The sequence below is a fragment of the Rhinatrema bivittatum genome, chromosome 2 (assembly GCF_901001135.1).
Source record: "Rhinatrema bivittatum chromosome 2, aRhiBiv1.1, whole genome shotgun sequence".
Taxonomy (NCBI): domain Eukaryota; kingdom Metazoa; phylum Chordata; class Amphibia; order Gymnophiona; family Rhinatrematidae; genus Rhinatrema; species Rhinatrema bivittatum.
The window spans coordinates 792,103,893-792,123,266 of NC_042616.1; the positions used below are offsets into that span (position 1 = coordinate 792,103,893).

At 40.6% G+C, this 19,374-nt stretch overlaps 1 protein-coding gene across 5 annotated transcripts in view; it reads right to left on the reverse strand.

The window, feature by feature from the left end:
* TRAPPC9 (trafficking protein particle complex 9) overlaps window positions 1-19,374 on the reverse strand; it is a 1,860,352-nt gene that overhangs the window by 781,201 nt on the left and 1,059,777 nt on the right. For all 5 annotated transcript variants that reach the window (XM_029592072.1, XM_029592073.1, XM_029592076.1 and 2 more), the window contains one exon: window positions 5,728-5,881. In XM_029592072.1, the coding sequence (XP_029447932.1) occupies window positions 5,728-5,881 (154 nt within the window). The remainder of the gene's footprint in view (window positions 1-5,727; window positions 5,882-19,374) is intronic.

A 19,374-nucleotide genomic window follows, 5' to 3' on the forward strand; every position in this document is an offset into this window, starting at 1 on the left:
GGGAAGAAAGAAAATAAATTGGGGAAATGAAAGAAGATCAAACTAACTTTCATCTACATAATCTGAGGCATTTGAGGAATTGGATACAATGAGGAATTCTGTGTAAATATGAAGAGGATAACTTTCATACCGGCACGAGAGCGCACACGTACGTACATATGCCAGCTTGCACTAATGGGCGTGGCCATTTTATAACTTACTTACACGCATGATATAAAAGAGGTTATACATGCGTACATTTTATATGCATGTGCGCACAAATGCTGCCTCTACTATGTAAGTGGAGAAATTTTTGTAGATACGCATACAGACACAATTACCTATAAAACCAGTTTGTTTCCAGTTTGCCCAGTTAAGGGATTGGATTTCCTAACCCTCCCTGAAAATTATCATCCCGTTTACCCTGGTAGCCCCAACCCATAAAACCCCGCTAACCTCGTTAGGTTGGTTTTTTTTTTTTGTTTAGGACTTACATGCCATCTGTAGTAGAAATAAAGTTACACGATGGGGATCCTGTCACGCATTTGTGAGATTTCATTGAGAAATCTAGGCATGCCCATGCCCCCACTCAGAACACACCCACTCGCTGCCTCTTTTCGTGGAAAAAAAGTTTTGAGTGAGTACCAGGACATACGCGTGTACTCGCGTGCCATTTAAAATCTGCATGAAACGCTCTGGGGCCCAACCTCTGTGAATATCATCTCTCGGCTTCAGCGCACATAAGGCTTTTACAATTTGCCTTAAAACTTCCACGTAGATACTTTTATCCAGAAGTGGAGTCACAATTTTATTCCTTCTAGCTGCTGTCTTATTATTTATTGCTACTAACCAGTTGCACGCAGAAGTGTAAATATTATTCAGTCATCTAACCAAACTATCAGTAAAGAAGTTGGAAAGGACAATTCCTCTGCTTTGTGTTTAATGGATACTGAGACTATATAAATAATGATGCTATACAATAAGGATGAAGACAGGGTTTATTAGCAAAAAAGCAGAGTACAAGAGCTATTGTTCGTCCCCATATATTAGAACTTTTGGACTAAGATGAAAGCTATCTGGTAGGAAGAGGGAGTTAAATAGAGACTGAGAGGAGTTGTGCAGAAATAGTCCATCTCAACTTTTTTTCCTGTGGGCCCCTGGTTTTTTTGCCCAAGGGTTATACATGTAAAGGGTTTCCCCACCCTTAATTCCTTCCCAGGCATTCCTCTTTCAAGGACACACAAAAATTACATGTCAAATTGTTTCCACACATACATGTACAAACCTGGGGGCACCATGCAATATTTAAATTAGGGGTTGATTGAGCGCCCCTAGAGCCTCCTTGCCAGTGGGCACCCGGGGAGAGGATGGCTGTCCACAGCTGTCTGCCGGTTAAGAAAACAGACCCTGAATTTATCGGCTTCCATTTTCCAAATCGGTGCACATTCACGGGTTCGGAAAACGGATGCTGGTTAACCGAGCATCTGCTTCCCGAACCTGACCGCCGTCACTTTTAAAAAAGATTTTTTGCACAATCTTTTGTCCAACTTTTTGGGGTGCTCAGAAATTAACTCCTACTCTGGATGCCCTTTTTTTTTGTTTTTTTACATTGGAGGTGACTAATAGCTTCATCAACATGCATTTGCATGTGATGAGGGCTATTAGTTTCGCAGCACGTTGAACACGAGGTTTTGAAGGCACTAATCCCCTTATAGCAAAAGGGGCTGTGGATGCACCTACACAACCCCGTCCAACTGTGGGTTAAACAGCCGAGCACACTGTATTGTATTGGCCCCTTAATGTGGTATTATCTAAAAGCCCCGTATGCTGATCATTTTTCCCCACAGACGTACATTTCAGAAAACCTCTAGCAAACAGGCCTCAAAAGTATGTATGCCCTTTAGCGACTAGCATATTAAAGTGCTGCAATAATGTGCGTACCTTTAAGTAAAAACCTTTAATTGCACCTGCAGAGATGTAGTTCGTTTTACATTAATGTGGAAATTAACATTAATGCAATCCAAATTGTATTTAAAAGAGATGAGTAGTATAATTTTGCATTTGAATCAGTTCTTTTAAAACTTGATGCAAAAATACATGACGGCAAAAATTACATTTTCGTTAATATGAACACAATAACACCACTAACATGTTAAGCAATAGCACAGGCATTTAACATATATTAATGCTTACATAAATAGTAATGTACTTTAGTAACTAGGCTCTTAAAAGTTTAGGAAATATTTACTAAACATAAAACAAAGAATATCATGGCAGATGGGAACCTTAAGACCCATCTAGTGTGCCCAATATATGACCTGTTGCAATGCCACAGATAACCTCCAGCTTTTCATTTACATCTTTGTGGCTGAGTATCCACAGTACTTATGCAATGATTTATTGATTTGTTATTGCTCTTACCTCTACAACCTTCTCTGGGGGGGGAAGGGTCTGGCCTGTTCCACCCATGTACCTCCATTTCTCTGAAGAAATATTCAGATCCATATTGAGTAATCCAGCAAGTGGAAAGTTTCCTGGTAAACGTAAACTGGGTATCTTTAGCCAGAATGTTCAGCAGGACAAGTTTTCCCCTAAATGTAATCGGCTAAAGTTACATAACAACAAAGGAAACAATGACAGCCAGATAAAGTTATCTGGGTAATGTTTTTGCTCACTGATTTACTGTACATTGCCAAAAAAAGAAAATGGTGAGCCAAGCATCCAACCCTTCTCCAAGCCTGCAATAAATTTATCCCAATCCTCCTCCCAAGCTCCAAAGTAGTGAGGTTGAACGTCCCTAATGTCCCCATTCTCTACCTTACAAAAACAGTTACTGGTAAATCTTTACTCCCCGAACCTCATCTCCTTAAATGCCCAGCAAGCCCACCAGCTGAAGGAGAGGATCTTACCTACTCCCACTGGGCTGTATACTTAAGTACCTTTAGTGATCAGAGCTATCAGCACTAAGTATTAATGTATTCACTGCACGCCAGCTGAAAAAAAAACTATGATTAGTCCTACCACTATCGGATGTCAGTGAAATCCATACATATATTTACAGTCCATTCTTCCAAAATGCTGAAAGTAGTGATAGTATGAAAAAATAAACAAAACTTGATATGGCCTAGGATCAAAGTCTCAGCAGCAGCATTATTCAATATAGCCATCGTGGATCCGGAGCTTAAGGGGCACTCTGGGCACCTACTGGATCAGCAGGGCTGGTTTTGAGAGCAAGGGGAGGACTGGGAATGGGCTAGGATGGAGGTACAGCCTCCGGAAAATGGATTTTTTAAATGAAGGATAGAGGTAAATGCTTGGGGGGGGGCAGGGCGTAGCACAGAGATAAAAAAAATTATTTTATTATATTTTTACAACAGGCCCCCTTCCAGGGGTGGCACAGTGAAGGACAGCGGATCAACGGAGACCCATGATATTTTTTTACTACTTTTTGGGGGAGAGACTTACTTGGGGGGTCGTCAACCCCTTGAGCATCAGAATGTGCATTAGCATGCCGATGCTCTGGGGGGACGTTAGCTACAACAAGAGTAGAGCTCGATTTGAAGTTATAAAATAAGGCTTGCAATTTTTTAAAGCAAGCTGCGTTATTTGATTTGTATTGTTTAAGGTATTAAAGAGCTGATAACCATGAATGTGTGCGCTAATCAGCTCATTATAACAATACACGGTGCCAGGGCTGAACTATCAAGAGTTATTTCATATACCTCGTATGCGTTAGGTCATTTATCACGCAAAAATGTTTGTTGTGCGGTAAATGGCCCAACGCGGCTTAGTGACTGAACCCCTTATTGGGACAAACCCTATGAATATCAATCCTATTTTCTATGAATTTTCTTGAATCTATCCCTTTGAGCAGCATACCAGGATATTTTCTTCTAGAACTTACTTTGCTTTGAAAATTTTCTTTTTTGCACATTATTTACATCTTATGGTATTTAAATGTGTGTGTGTGTGTGTGTGTATGTGTGCACTCACAATTCACAATGATGTTAATGTTTTCCCATTAAAGAAAATGGATAATTTTTTCTATTAGCACAGATTTTTGCATTGTTTTAAATAAACTGATTAAAATAAAAAATGATGCTACTGGATATACACAGATTTTAAATGAGGGTAATTGAGATCTATTACTGCTCTTTACATCTACTGCATTCTCTTAAGGAGAGGATGTTACCTGTTCCATACATACCATCCTTTCAGTGAAGAAATATGCAGGTCCATTTTGAATACCCTGGCAAGTGGCAAATTACATAGTTAAAGTTTACTGTGTAATTTTTGCCAGTATATTTAGCAGGACAAGTTTCCGACGGAATATATCCAGATGAAGTTAGCCAGAAAATTATCTGGATAACTGCCACTTACTGGCTTTACAGAAACACACATAAAACATAAAGGAAGGAGACTAAGACATTGAAAACTGAGTTATATGTCCTTCGGTGAAAAGTACCAGTGGGCTTGCAAGGTACACAGGGCACGGATGGCTTAAAATAGTCCTCCCATATATATACATACCCATCCACCTATCTATATAGGTCCTTAAGTCTCAATTTATAGGGCTTCTCGCATTGACTATATACAATTTTGATTGCCTTCTCTAAACTGCCTCTACTATGTCTATATTCTTTTGGAGATATGGCCTCTAGAACTGAACACAATACTCCAGATAAGGTCTCACCAATTATTTGTACAATCATTATCGTCTCCTTTTTTCTACCGGTTATACCTCTCCTTATGCACCCCGACATTACTCTGGCAACGCCCTGTCACACAGTTTTACAATCTTGAGATGATCACCTGAGATCTCTCTCCTGTATGGCCCACACATCAGTATCTCTCCTCTCATCAGATTTGGCTCCCTTGGATTGCTGCATCCATAGGGGTAGATTTTAAAAGGGTGCGCACGGGCATACATGTGCGTGCACTACCGGCACGCACACATATACGCCCAATTTTCTAACATGTGCGTACATGTTATAAAATCAGGGGTCGGCACGCGCAAGGGGGTGCACAATTGTGCACCTTGTGTGTGCTGAGCCACACTGCCTTCCCCCGTTCCCTCCCCCCTAGCCTGACCTTCCCACCCCTTCCCCTAACCTTCCCCCCCCCCAGTCCTACTCTAACCCCCCCCCCCCCCGACCTTTGTCTTACCTTTTGTGCCTGCCTCGCAAGTTGCGCGCGCTGGAAGCCTGCCGGCACGCGATCCTCCAAAACAGCAGCAATAGCCGCTGTGTCGGAGGCCTCTGGTCCTGCCCCTGCCCCGCCCCTTTAGTAAAGCCCCGGGACTTATACGTGTCCCGGGGCTTTACCCGCGTCGCCGGGCCTTTTTAAAATAGGTGCGGCACAAGTAGGGCTTTTAAAATCCGGCCCATAATGATTAATTCCAACGTTCTTTTTTGTATTGAATCTTAGCTGCCGAGCACTTGACCACCCCTCAAGCTTTTACTGAGAATTCACCACATACTGTCTACTCTCTAATTCAATCTGCAAAGTGATAAACCATGTGTTTGTAAGGTAACTCGTTAGAATATTTATCATTTTAAGTAAAATGTAATTTCAAGAAAAAAATAATGGTGGCAGTGGATGTAACACATTTCTTTAAAAGGCTACTCACGTTAAACAGGTCAAACTGATCTTTTTATGCGAGTATCACTTTTAATGTGCATTTTAAAATTCAAAAACAATAAGACCTCGTCCTTTTAACGTTTGAGTTTAGGACGACTAAAAGGATATGATCTTCCAGCGGATGTCCAGTTTGCTGTTGATCTCAAAGCCTTTTGCCTGCTGCCTCTCTTCTTCCAGCTGCTTTTCATTAGCAAATTGTAACCTTTCACCAGAGGGTTCTGGGAAAGCTTCAAAGTTGAATTTATCCACTTGAATGGCCATGCTAAGATTAAAGAGAGAGAAAAATATGCATTTTGAACTATAATATTTACGAGTGCACCAGTGAACAATGAGATCACAAATATTCAGGGTAAAAGGAAATACATTTAGCACAACTGACTATATTTATACATCAAAGACCACCGAAAAAAGTATTTCTAGCAATTAATAATTAACATGAAGTGGCACACAGCACTGCATATGTCTAGTAAAACTATAGAAATGATAAGCAGTAGTAGCAGCAGCAGCAATACTAGTAGCAGCATTTGAAGTGAAATGATGGATTCAGGCAGTCTCTAATTTACAGGAAATACCCAAGTGGGGCCATTAAAACCATTTTAAAAAGATAAATGGTCACCCAAGTACTTAAGAGTCTGATCTGTCATCAGAAGATCCAGGTTTGCTTTACAGTCGAAGAGCCTGCAATTCTGGTTAGCAGTGCTACTTAATGCTACCAATCATCCATTGTGGAACAAATAGCAAGTAAAAATCAATATTGAAAACATTTAGATACAAGCATTTCTGAACATGGCCTCATTAAACTTATAGGAATTGTTATTATTATTATATTTAAGGGCCTAAGCATTAAAACTTAATCTGTACAAAAAAAATAGCTTGTCATGCCCTAACATTCACACCAACTCTGTCTCAGACAATGTTAATGCATATACAATACAGATTGTACATATGAGCATGCTAATGAAACACAATAATACAGTAACCTATAGCTAATCAAGATCAAAATGGCTCATCCAATCTGATTTGTGCACTTTGGATAGATGTGCGTATAAGTCCCACATGCAACCTAAGACCAGCTCTCCTTCCCTATGTCTTTTACCTGATCTCTCAATGATGTTTAAGGATTGTGAGTAACCTGAAGTTCAGCTGAGGTGCACTGATTGTATTTGATTTTGGGTTTCCCACTGTAAATAAACTGCACCTAAGAAAATGCCCAGGGCCGGTGCAAGGATATTAGGCACCCTAGGCAAACCTTACAGTCTGGCGCCCCCTTCCCCATACACAATTTTAAATTATGCATTTATAACATATTTACATGAAAAATGACATTCTGAGGTAAAATGAATATACACGTTGTGATTTCAAGCACTGTTGTGATGCCAACAAGAAAACATTGATTCTTGGAATTCATATGGCATCATACCTATTGTGATATATTTTGGCATGGTCCTCCCGTATCAATACAGTACTATTTGCCAATATTCAAAGAATAACAACCCCCACCTATGAAAAAGAATACCACAAATATTACACCAGAATTTAAAATATCAATACACCTCCTATCAGGAAAACAGAACAGGCCAAGCTACTATAGATCCCTACAGAGAAACCATATGTTAAAAGAATGCTTCTTCTCAGTCTTTACATGCACAACACAAACCCTCACCAAATACAGAATAAAGCCATATAAAGTATAAATAGAAATACAGTTCAGTTGCAGACAACTGAACTGTAAAACGCATCACGCCAGACTCTATACAGTGCAACAATGGAAAAACAAAAATCTCACCATTCTTCATGAAACAATCAATAAAATCAAGATATATAAATCATTAATCATAATTATAAAATCATACTAATAAAATAATTTAAAAACAGCTGATGAATAGAATATCCAATAATTAAAGATTCATGCAAATTTTGAAAGCTTTACCAAACACCAATAAAATATTTCAAACAGCAGACATCACATACTACCCAATAATTAAAATGGTAGTCAATCAAGAAAAATGAACTTAAAAAGCCATCTTTACTTACCCTCTCCAGTAGTTCTCCTACTCCTTTCCCTTGCAGGTCACACCAGAAGCAGCAGTAGCTGCTGAAGCTGTCCTCACAGTCCTCTTCCTGAGGGACTACAACCAGTCGTCTTCTCTCTCACACACACACACCAGTCACACCCTCAGGGGACCAGTTTCTGTCTCTCACACACCAATCATCTCCCCAACCAGTCTCTCTCTCTCACACACACACACACATACATACATACCAGTCATCTCCCTGATCAGTCTCTCTCACACATATACACGTCACCTCTCTGGCCAGTCTCTCTCAATCACACAATGCCCTCGCTCTCTCTTACTTACACACAGGCTTTCAATCACACACATGCTCTCGCTATTTCACTTACATACAAGCTCTCAATCACACACATGTTCTATCTCACTTACAAACAGGCTCAATCACACACATACCCTCTCTCACAGCCACAAACCAGCTAAAAACATGCTCCATCTCTCTCGCACATACACATTGACACACACAAGCACCCTCCCTGTCTCACATATACACCACACACATACAGAAGCACCATCCCTGTCTCACATATACATCACACACATACAGAAGCACCCTCCCTGTCTCACATATACACCACACACATACAGAAGCACCCTCCTTGTCTCACATATACACCACACACTTAGAGAAGCACTCTCCCTGTCTCACATACATGAAACACCCTCCCAGTCTCACATACACATTACACTCTCACGAAGCACCTTGCTTTCAGACTTGCAGCATGTTTTTTCACTTTTACTAAAAGTGAAAGTGATGTTCCCAACCGTTAAATAAGAAAACCACATTCCTATCAGAAGGCAAAATGACACCCTTCCTTCAGGTTCTGTCCTCCCAAGGGACAGCCACCCACACAGTACAGCTTCTCTTGTTTTACACTTTCAGGCAATAAAGCAAGTGTCTTTCTTCAAACTATCAGTCGTATGACTATTCATGTGGGAGATATAGAACAGAAAGACATCCTTGGTCAGCTTCCCTTTTAAATAGGAAGATTCCAGTCTTAAGTCATTTAAAAACATACATTTTCTAAAGGCTTAAAAAAAAAAAAAAAAAAAAAAGCAAAACCATTTCAGATTGGAACTATTCCAGTCTTCATGCTTAAATTATGCTACAAAAAAACCCCCCAAACCCCACCTGGCATCAGTATCTTAAATTTGTGATTTTGCTGAGATGAACATTTTAAATACTTTAATTTTTTTTTGCTTTAGTATTTGTCTCTACCCACTTTAAATTAAATTTTATTTTCCAGAAGAGGGATGCTTAAAATTCAGTAATTTCATCTTTCATCCAACTTTTCAAAAGTTGCGCTACCAGCACAAAAGTTGAGGTATATGTATTATCACATTTCATTTTTTTAAACTGGCAGAATCCCAACATAAAGGTTGTTAATACCTGTAACACACACCTAGATATTAAAAGAAAAGGTTTGATCAAATAGGCCGCATGACCAAGTTTGTTAAAAAGTATGTCTTCCTACTAGAAGAGGTATGTACTTTGTTTCCCCCATTATAGTACCCTTTTTTATTTTTTTTTTAGATCCCATCTAGGATAAAATTTCATATTTTTTATTCCCATAGTCATTGGTCAAAACACCCTGCTGCGTAAGGATGGTTTGCGCTTAAATAGCTACTGCCATATGTCATGGACATACAGAGTCGGGTCTCTGTTTCCATGGTGACCAGCATGGATAGGAAGATTCCGTGCCACAGGCTGGAGGCCAGCCTAGAAGCTGGTGGTATAGGGCCCTGTCTCACACACAGAAGCACACATTCCTTTCTCACATACACACCACATACACCCACACAGAAGCTCCGTTCCTTTCTCACATACACACCACATATACACATACACAGAAGCACCATTCCTTTCTCACATATACACCACATCCACCCACACAGAAGCACCATTCTTTCTCACATCCACCCACACAGAAGCTCCATTCCTTTCTCACATACACACCACATACACCCACACAGAAGCTCCGTTCCTTTCTCACATACACACCACATATACACATACACAGAAGCACCATTCCTTTCTCACATATACACCACATCCACCCACACAGAAGCACCATTCTTTCTCACATCCACCCACACAGAAGCTCCATTCCTTTCTCACGTACACACAAGCATCATTCCTTTCTCGCATACAAACCACATACACCCACACAGAAAGAAGATCGGCGCAGCCGGTATAGCTGATCACGTGGCCGAAGAAAAGAAAATCGGCACCGATCTTCTTTTCTTCGGCCACTTGATCAGCTAGAACGGCCCACTGGGAGAAGCCCGATCCCCTGATAGGCCAATACGCCCCTGGCGCCGGTGGCCTTCAGCCCCTACCATGTGACAGGGGCTACCGGTGCCATTGGTTGGCCTCTGTCACATGGTAGGGGCTAAAGGTCACCGTCGCCATTTTGGTTAGTGGCAGCCGAGGCCCCGGGAGCAGCAGATTGCTCCCGGGCCCTCCACTGGACCACTAGGGAGGCATCAGGAGGGTGGCACTGGGGGGAGGCAGGGCGAGTCGGGGGCTGCAGAATTTTGAAAGGGCACTTTTTGCTCTTTCAAAATTCTGCTGCCTGCTGCGGCACCCCCTGTCTCGGCGCCCTAGGCACAGGCCTAGCTCGCCTAGTGGTTCCTCCAGCCCTGGAAATGCCAGTATCTGCCTCCTTTCTTCTCTGATTGTTTCCAAGCCGCTCTAGCCCAAGTTACCACAGGGACCACATGAATATCTGTTGCCATATGACCTAAAGCAACAAGAATCTCCGTGGCTTTCAAGCACTGAGAAGTTTGCAGCTTGTAAATGAATGATATCATTGTGCTCGCTCAGTCTGATGGTAGAAATGCCTATTATTGCAGTGATTCTATTCATGCTCCAAGGAAAGAGTAGGCACTAGATTTGACTTTTTGAAATTCACCAGAAATCCCAAATCTTGTTCAAGGAGAGCAATACTTCTTCCCGAGAGATTGCTGTGACTAGCCAGTCTTCCAGGCATGGGAAAACATGAGGAGGAGACATTTAACATCATATTCTAGATAACAGTCTAAAGTAGTATCTAAATCGGGCATCTACATGCTGAAACACTGGCACAAAATTGGACAGTACGGTACACTTAAGAATTGACATTTCAACATTTGAGATTTCTTGAGAACTTCTGCAGACAATAATTATGAGAGCTACATTAACCAACAACAGAAGATCCAATTGCCAGTTATCTGTATTTTTAACTATAATAAGACACGTTGAAATGGAAATAATACAGGGAAATAGATTGACAACCTGAGACCGTACAAATGCTTTCATTTGCATTGAACAAAATTTATAAAAATATTGATTTGAACAAGACAGCCAACATAAAATACTGTAAACTGATAATGATTATATCTTTTGCATAATAGCCTTTCTTCATCAAATATAGTGCATTGTATACCAGTTATAATTTCCAACCTGAACATAAGAACGTAAGATATGCCATACTGAGTTAGACCAAGGGTCCATCATACCCAGTATCCTGTGTCCAACAGTGGCTCTCTTGTGAAGATTTGATGACCTTCAGAGTAAAGATGAGATTTGTGCAATGTTCTCTCAACCTAGCTTGATGGACTCTCTACCTCGGTAACATCAAGCTAGGTTGAGAGAACACTGCACAAATCTCATCTTTCGGTGAGTTTCCTGACACCGAAGGTCATCAAATCTTCACAAGAGAGCACTGTTCTGTTCGTACGTCTCACTTTGAATGTCAAAGTGGCCCCTAACCCCTACACTAATACCTAAACCTCACCTCGAGTTACTAGGTGGGCCTCCCATAGAGATATAAATACCTATCTAGTGTGAGGGCATTATGGCTAGGATTGCTCTCTCCCCCCCCCCCCCCCAAGTGGTTGTAGGAGGGCCCTGATAGCTAGGCTGGCTCTGCAGGAGCTTAAAACTACTAAAAACAGCATTTGCGAAAACATCGCAACATGCAATAAAGCCCTATCGCATGGTTTTACGCAAATGAAAAAGGTGTAGTTAAAATTCACATTAAAGCCATGCGATACGGCTTTGCAAAACTGTGAGCCCAGCCCACAAATCCTCCCCTTTTTCTCATTTGCATCACACCATGTGTTATGGTGCTTTCACACACGTTAATGGCGTTTTTGCACACGTTAAAGGCGTTTTTTGCATGCGAAAACGCCTTGACGCGTGCGAAAACGCCATATAGCACTTTGATAAATGACCCCCTAAGTTTGTACTTGAGGCAATGGAGGCTAAAGTGACTTGTCCAAGGTCACAAGGAGCGACAGAGGATACACTAACTTCCATAACCACATCCTCTGGAAATGGTTTCCAGAGCATTATTATATGTTTTCTCTGATTTGTTTTAAATGAGCCACTTGCTAACTTCATGGAGTGCCCCCTTAATCCTTGTATTATCCAAAAGAGTAAATAACCGATTCACATTTTCCCATTCAAGTTCTTTCATGATTTTGTAGACCTCTATCATATCCCCCCTCAGTGGTCTCTTCTCCAAGCTTAACAGCCCTAACCCTCTTTAGCCTTTCCTCATAAGGCAGCTGTTCCATCCCCTTTATCATTTTAGTCACCTTCTCTATACTTTCTCCAGTACAACTATATCTTTTTTGAGATGCGGTGACCAGATCTGCACACAGTATTCAAGGTGCTGTCTCACCATAGAGTGATACAGAGGCATTATGACATCCAATATTTTATTCGCCATTCCCTTCCTAATAATTCCTAACATTCTATTTGCTTTTTTGACTGCCACAGAACACTGAACCGGTGATTTCAATGTGATATCCACTGTGATGCCTAGATTTCTTTCCTGGGTGGTAACTTCTAAGGTGGAACCTAACATCGTGTAACTACAGCAAGGGTTATTTTTCCCTATATGCATCACCTTTTATTTGTCCACATTAAAATTCATCTATCATTTGGATGCCCAATCTTCCAGTCTCACAAGATCCTCTTGCAATTTATCACAATCCGCTTGAGATTTAACTACTTTGCATAATTTTGTGTCATCCGCAAATTTAAGCAGCTCACTTGTCATGCCCTTTTCCAGATCATTTATAAATATATTAAAAAGCACCAGTCCTAGTACAGATCCATGAGGAACTCCACTTTACCTTTTTCCACTGTGAAACAGACCCTTAACCCAACTCTTTCTCTCCTGTCTTTAAACCAGTTTGCAATCCACAAAAAGATATCACCTTCTGAGAAGTTTTGTGGTTGAAAAGAGGAAAGATTGTACTGGGTAGTGCCTTTCCTTTGTTTTATGAAGATCTGTTGCCCTTGCTATAACTCCTTTAGTTTAGCCCACCATTCTTTCACTTCATCCATCTCCTCCCTCCCTCCTAGTATTTTAAGGTATTTACCTATTGTACAAAGGTCAATATTAATAAAATTGAGGACTTTCTGCCCTGGCTATTATATCAAACCATACTGTCTGATGGCAACTTGTTCTAACATGAGTACTTACCCAAACATTAGAGATACTATCTTTATTTGTTGATACCAGTCCAGTATTGCCCTCTCCCTCATGATTTGCATCACCATTTCTCTCAGGATAGCCTCCTGAAGGGAGTCCATGACATCTCTACTCCTAACCAAGTCTGCAGATGGGATACTCCAATTCATACCTAGTAGGGTGAAATATCCTATAAATACTAGCTCCCCCTTCCTGCCCACCTTTTGGATGTCTTCAACCAGATTTCTCACCAGCTTCTTCCCCTGAGTAGAGGTCTATAGACAGCCCTGGTGTAAATGGAAATGTCAACATCCCTTTTCAATATAGCTCAGGGTGCCTCCCCCCTTGATTAAGTTCCCTGGATTTCACTCACTTTGATATCAATTTTGACATAAAGAACTACTCTACCCCTTTTCTGTCAACCCTATTCTTCCCAAACAAATTATAGCCCAGTATGGCTGAATCCCATTCATAGTGCTTATTTAACCACCTCTCTGTGATGGCAACAATGAACAGGTCCCTCTCTGCCATGAGGGCTTGCAAATTAGGAAGTTTATTGCTATATTCATGGCCATCCAAAGTAATATTACCTAAGGAAGAGACCCTTGTAGTCTCAAAAACTTGAATTTTTATACATTAATTACCTTTTTCAAGTAATGATTTCTAACTAACTACATTGATGGGTTTCTTTCACTGATTTTAGTAAAAAAAAAGTATTTTCAAAGAGAAAGGCATACTCCACCATCTACTCTGGCTTTCAGTCAAAGGCTTGATAACATTCAAAACACGCTTGTTTGACTACAAGTACAATAAGCAAGTACCCAAATATCTCTTCCTACACACATCTTGTGAAAGAGATCCCCCGTCATCCAAAATAGCTCTGCTTTCCTCTTCTCCACTGCCTTCCACCAAATTATTCCACACTATACTTCGTGCTTTCAGTTGCTATGACCCAAAAATCTAGAACAAGGTATCACTAACTCTACAATTTGGGCTTTGCTACCTTACCTTTAGGTAATAAGCCAAGGCATGGTTCTTCATCCAGTTCTTTCCACTACAGACCACTCTCCCCCTGTTCCAACTCCCTATATATCCAATTAAGAATTTGAAGTTACATACCCTGGACTCCAATACTATTCCACTGTAAATATGAACACCATTGTAACTTAACTGAATTGTAATTGTCTAGTGATATAATCCACCTTGAGGCCATTCATGGTAAAAAGACTATCAAATGCCTATGAATAATTAGGTCTACTCCAGTTATTTTTGTCCATACTGCTAAAGATATATTTCAGCTGCCAGCCACAGAGTGTGATTACTTGTAAGATCTCTTTTCTGCTGCCAAAGTTCATCTCATTGTGTTGACTCCAGTTTATTTCTCTCTTCTGATGCATCTCACCTGGCCTTCCCATTTCCAGTTTGCTCGAGCTTTATTCTGCGTTCCTGCTGAGTCCTGAATCAGGACCTACTATCTGAGCCCTGCTGGCAACCAGCACCTGAGAGCTCAACCTGAGGGGAAGGTGGCTATTAAAGGAAGAAGACACCCTGCCACTGTTCCAATTGGAACTCATCCAACTTGCCTTGCCAGTCTTGTGACCATATTCGTGGCAGACTATGCTGTCACACTTCTATCCATACCCAAGACATCAAGGCTTGACTATGCTGTCCTGAGCTCAAACAACCCAAGGTTTTATGACCAATATTAAATATCAAATATTTTCCCACAGTACTATCACATGACATACTATGACTAGAAGCTTTTTGTCCAGCCCAAACATTCAGGTTTACTGCGGTTTCCAAAGGTTTTGCCATTTGTAGATTTTTTGTTTTTCAAATATTAAACATACAATTAAAGAATGATGAAAGCATACAGCAAGGAATATATTAAAGATTACCGTCAATAGATACAGCACTATAATGTGTATTGTACAAAACCAATTTTCATTAACGTTAATCTAATTAAAGAATGGTACAAGTCCATTAAGACTAGCAACGTGCTGTATAGCATGCAAATTTCAGATCTAACAGATGTTGCTGCCAGAGCAATTTCTAGGTGTTTCCATAGGAAGTTGATTAGCAAGAAATGAAAGTACCCCATTACTACCACTGATGGCAAAAAGAAACAAATGAGTGATTCCTGCTAGCCTCTTAAGTAAAAGGAAATGTGAAGATTTCAACTCACTAAATCATTCATGTCAGAGATACAGCACTAATCCAGAAGCAGTGGCGACAGCAGTTAGCACTGTGAATTTACAATGCAATACCTGTCTATTTTATCCTCTGCTATTTCTTTCATACATAACAGAATACAGTGATTCAGAGTAGACTGAAAGGACTGCTGCTAACCTGCATCTATGGGAAACATTTTAATTGTAGACAGTAAGTTGAAGAAAGTGGAATACATTGAAATTAAGGCAATGATTAAGGTAAAATTAAGAAAGCATCAGTGAATAGGGATGTTAATGGTCTAAAATAAGCTGCTTCTACAGCAGTGGAAGCACCGTCAGAACTTTTAAAGCACCTAGATGCTGTTGACCACACTTTTGTTAAAAAGAGATGATTGGTAACTTCCAAATTGCATCTACTCAATATTCTAGACAGAATCACTTATTAATCCCCACACACAGAACGCCAGTGAAAATGGAATGTATAGTCAAACATATTCAGGTGAATTTTCAAAGGAGTTAAGTAGTAAATGTAACATTATTGTAGCAATTTTCAAATGCCATTTAACCGCATTAAGAGCACTTAAAATAGGTAAAATCTAGGAATAATTCAATAGCATATATTGAAGCAATTTTCAAAAGCCCAGTTTTAAGCGTGTTAATGCTTTTGAAAATCAGGCCCTTTAATGATGACACGAGCAGAGAAAACACACACTAGGATGAACAATTCACTTTTCACGAATACTGATTGTGAGGCTAGATAAATGATTCTAATAAGAACACTGAACAGAGGACCGGAAGTCAACAGCAGAAACATGCATGGAACTTGCTTCTCTCAGTTTTATGAGGTGAGTTTGAGCAGTTTTAAAGAAAAGATTAAGCAATCAGTATTTCCAGCTACTGAAAACATTAATAAATTGGCACCGATGATCACGTAATAGTGGGCTGCATCTATGAGAAGCTGTGAGCAGCTACAGGTTGATTCAGTGCAAAACAGATTTCTTACAAATTACTTTAAAGTACTTAAGCGAGAGGAAAGTGGGAGCTGCTCCAGGCCACATGCAGTATTCATGCAGCTACATATAATCCAAATATTTAGATGTGCTTAGTAATTAAATTACATTTTCAATAGGAAACTAGCCCCTACAGTTTGCTATTCTTAGAATGACTGGATTATAAAGGCAACATCCTTGGATAGTCAGCAAAAATAAGATAACTCACTGGCTATAAGGACTGAATGGCTTAATTGATATGGTGATGAATTACCGTACGTCTTACAGTAAAGAGGACAGGTTGCCACAGCTAACGAGAGAATGACCAAACTGACAGACACAAATTTTAAAGGCGACTATTAACCTACAATAAATGAAACGAAAAATTCTGCCTCTTTTTTTTATGGTGTAGTATGCATCTCAGATACAATATTTTCTTTTGGTGTAGCACAGTCATAGTTTACTTATGCTACCATTACATATTTTTCAAGGAAAACAGGTAAGACATTTTTAAGACAATAATAATTAACAGACTAGTTCATGCCTGACCTACCTCAGGCTTTTAACCAAGAAAAGAAATTACCTGATAGCAAATGCCTTACCCAGATGGGATGCGAGGACCCAGGGGCAGGATATAACTGTAGATAACTGTGAAGCCCATAGTTTCTACCCAGTTTCATTCGTGGTACACAGCAAAGTCCCCAGTTTGATATCCTACTTTCCCCTCACTTCTGTGTGGGGCTAGATAGTCCCTATTTGGCTGATCCCTTTCCACTCTAGGCTTGTGGTGCCTTGTTACCAGTCAGATGGGTGCTCCACTGTCTCTTTAAACAAGGGCTTGCAGTATATGTTCAGCGATCTTCAGCCAAATGTTCCTTGTATTATCCAACGGGAGTCATTGTATTTGGAGCAGATGAGTTCAGGTGATCCCTCAATGTGTGACTTTGATTTAAGATAAGTTCCTCCTGATGCATGGTTTCCTGAAACATCAGCTGATTAGGGCTTGGTGTTTTAAACAGGTTTATGTTACCTTTGGTCAATATGGTTGGGGAAACTATGATCATTGATATGAAGGCAGTAGCCTAAGTTTTTGAATGTTTTTATTTGCACTGCAAAATTTTCTTGAAAAATTCATTTAGAGCCTATTTTGCATAGGTTCGGTGGCGCACGCAAAAGCCCCATGACGCGCATATGTCCCGGGGATTGCAAAAAAAGGGGCGTTCCGGGGGTGGGGCTGTGGGCGGGGCACCGGCCATGGGGCATGCCGGGGGTGGGACCAGCCGGCCGGCGCGCACAAGTTATGCCTGCCCAGGCAGGCGTAACTTTCGAGATAAAGGTCAGGAGGAGGTTTTAGTTAGGGCTGGGGGGCGGGTTAGATTAGGGAAGGGAGGGGAAGGTGGGGGGATGGAAGGAAATTTTACTCTGAGGCTGCTCCGATTTCAGAGCGGCCTCGGAGGGAACGGGGAAAGCCATCAGGGGCTCCCCTAGGGCTCGGCGCGTGCAAAGTGAGACTCCACGCGCATGTTATAAAATCAGGCGGAGATTTGTTCGCCCTCGCGCTGTTTTTAAAATCTGGCCCTTAGTGTAGCTGTGTTTAAAAAAGGATTGGATAAGTTCTTGGAGGAGAAGTTCATTACCTGCTATTAATTAAGTTGACTTAGAAAATAACCACTGCTATTATTAGCAACAGTAGTGTGGAACAGACTTAGTTTTTGGGTACTTGCCAGGTTCTTATGGCCTGGTTTGGCCTCTGTTGGAAACAGGATGCTGGGCTTGATGGACCCTTGGTCTGACCCAGCATGGCATTTTCTTATGTTCTTAGGTACCTTTCAGATAGAAAAAGGAGTGAAAGAAACCAGATGGGGAGAAAGAATCTGATACCAAGATATCTGGTCCAAGGTATGGCAAATAAGAAATCATTTTGGGTCATCCATCTCATCAGTATAAATATCCCAGGAAGAAGCTAGCATGATTGCGTCATGCTAGCTGAGGGTGGGATGGGGAAGCCATGCTTGAAGAGCCTTTGCCTACTCAGCACAGAGGAAATCCAAGTATGCCCCACTCTGGGAAGATGATCAACTCTGCCTGTGGCAAAGCTTCACCATTTTCCAAGCCTAGTTCCACTGGGATCTATGGGCATCCAACCACAGTTGTTAGAATTCGATGAGTTGTTATCTGGTCTCCTGCACTTATAACAGATGATATGGCTATTAATGGTGAACATCTTGTGGCCACAGACACTAACTGTAAAGAAAGTATGGCCACAGAACCAGGTTTCTGAGAATTTATTTTTTTTTATTAATTTCTTTTGGAGCACTAAAAAGTAGTTTAAAGGGCTGCCAGGCTAATGAGGTAAAAGAAAAACAGCAAGAAGGAAGCCGAAAAAAGGAAAAGAGAAAAAAGGAAAGAGAAAAAGTGTACAAGCCTGTGAGTAAGATAGGACAAAAAAAGACCGAACAGCTCAGGTACACAGGAGTTCCTGCACATGCTCAATAGTAAAACTTTAATGAGCTAGAGAATTGGGTCCATTCGGCACTGAATTGTCTCCAGTGTTTCAAGGCTAATTCAGCCCTGCTTGATGAGAGAGAATTTGTATTTTTACCTTTAAAAACACAGTTGCTTATCTCATAATAGATGGAAGATGTGATTCATTAGTTAGGAGACAGTATTATATGCCAGGATAGCTCCTGTGAGAAAACTTTGGAACCTTATTCTTGTCACAAATTCTTTATATGGCATTAGAAAAATCATTTGTTCTACCTATGCTTCAATTTACAACACTGTAATTGTTTAATAACAGCATTGTTCTTTCTCCTTGTTGGATGCTATTATGCAGCTCAAACACCAGAAATGTGCTGCCAATCAATCACAGAAACATATGTTCTGCTTCTGAAGTGCTCTAATTAGAAAGCACACTGGGATATCATTTGAGTGAAAGGCACTACACAAATATAAATTAATGCCACAATTAACATATATAAAACCATAGAGGGACCAAAACAAAGAGACACTATAAATTATGGTCACAATGTGGGTATTTCAAAGTGGGGGAGAA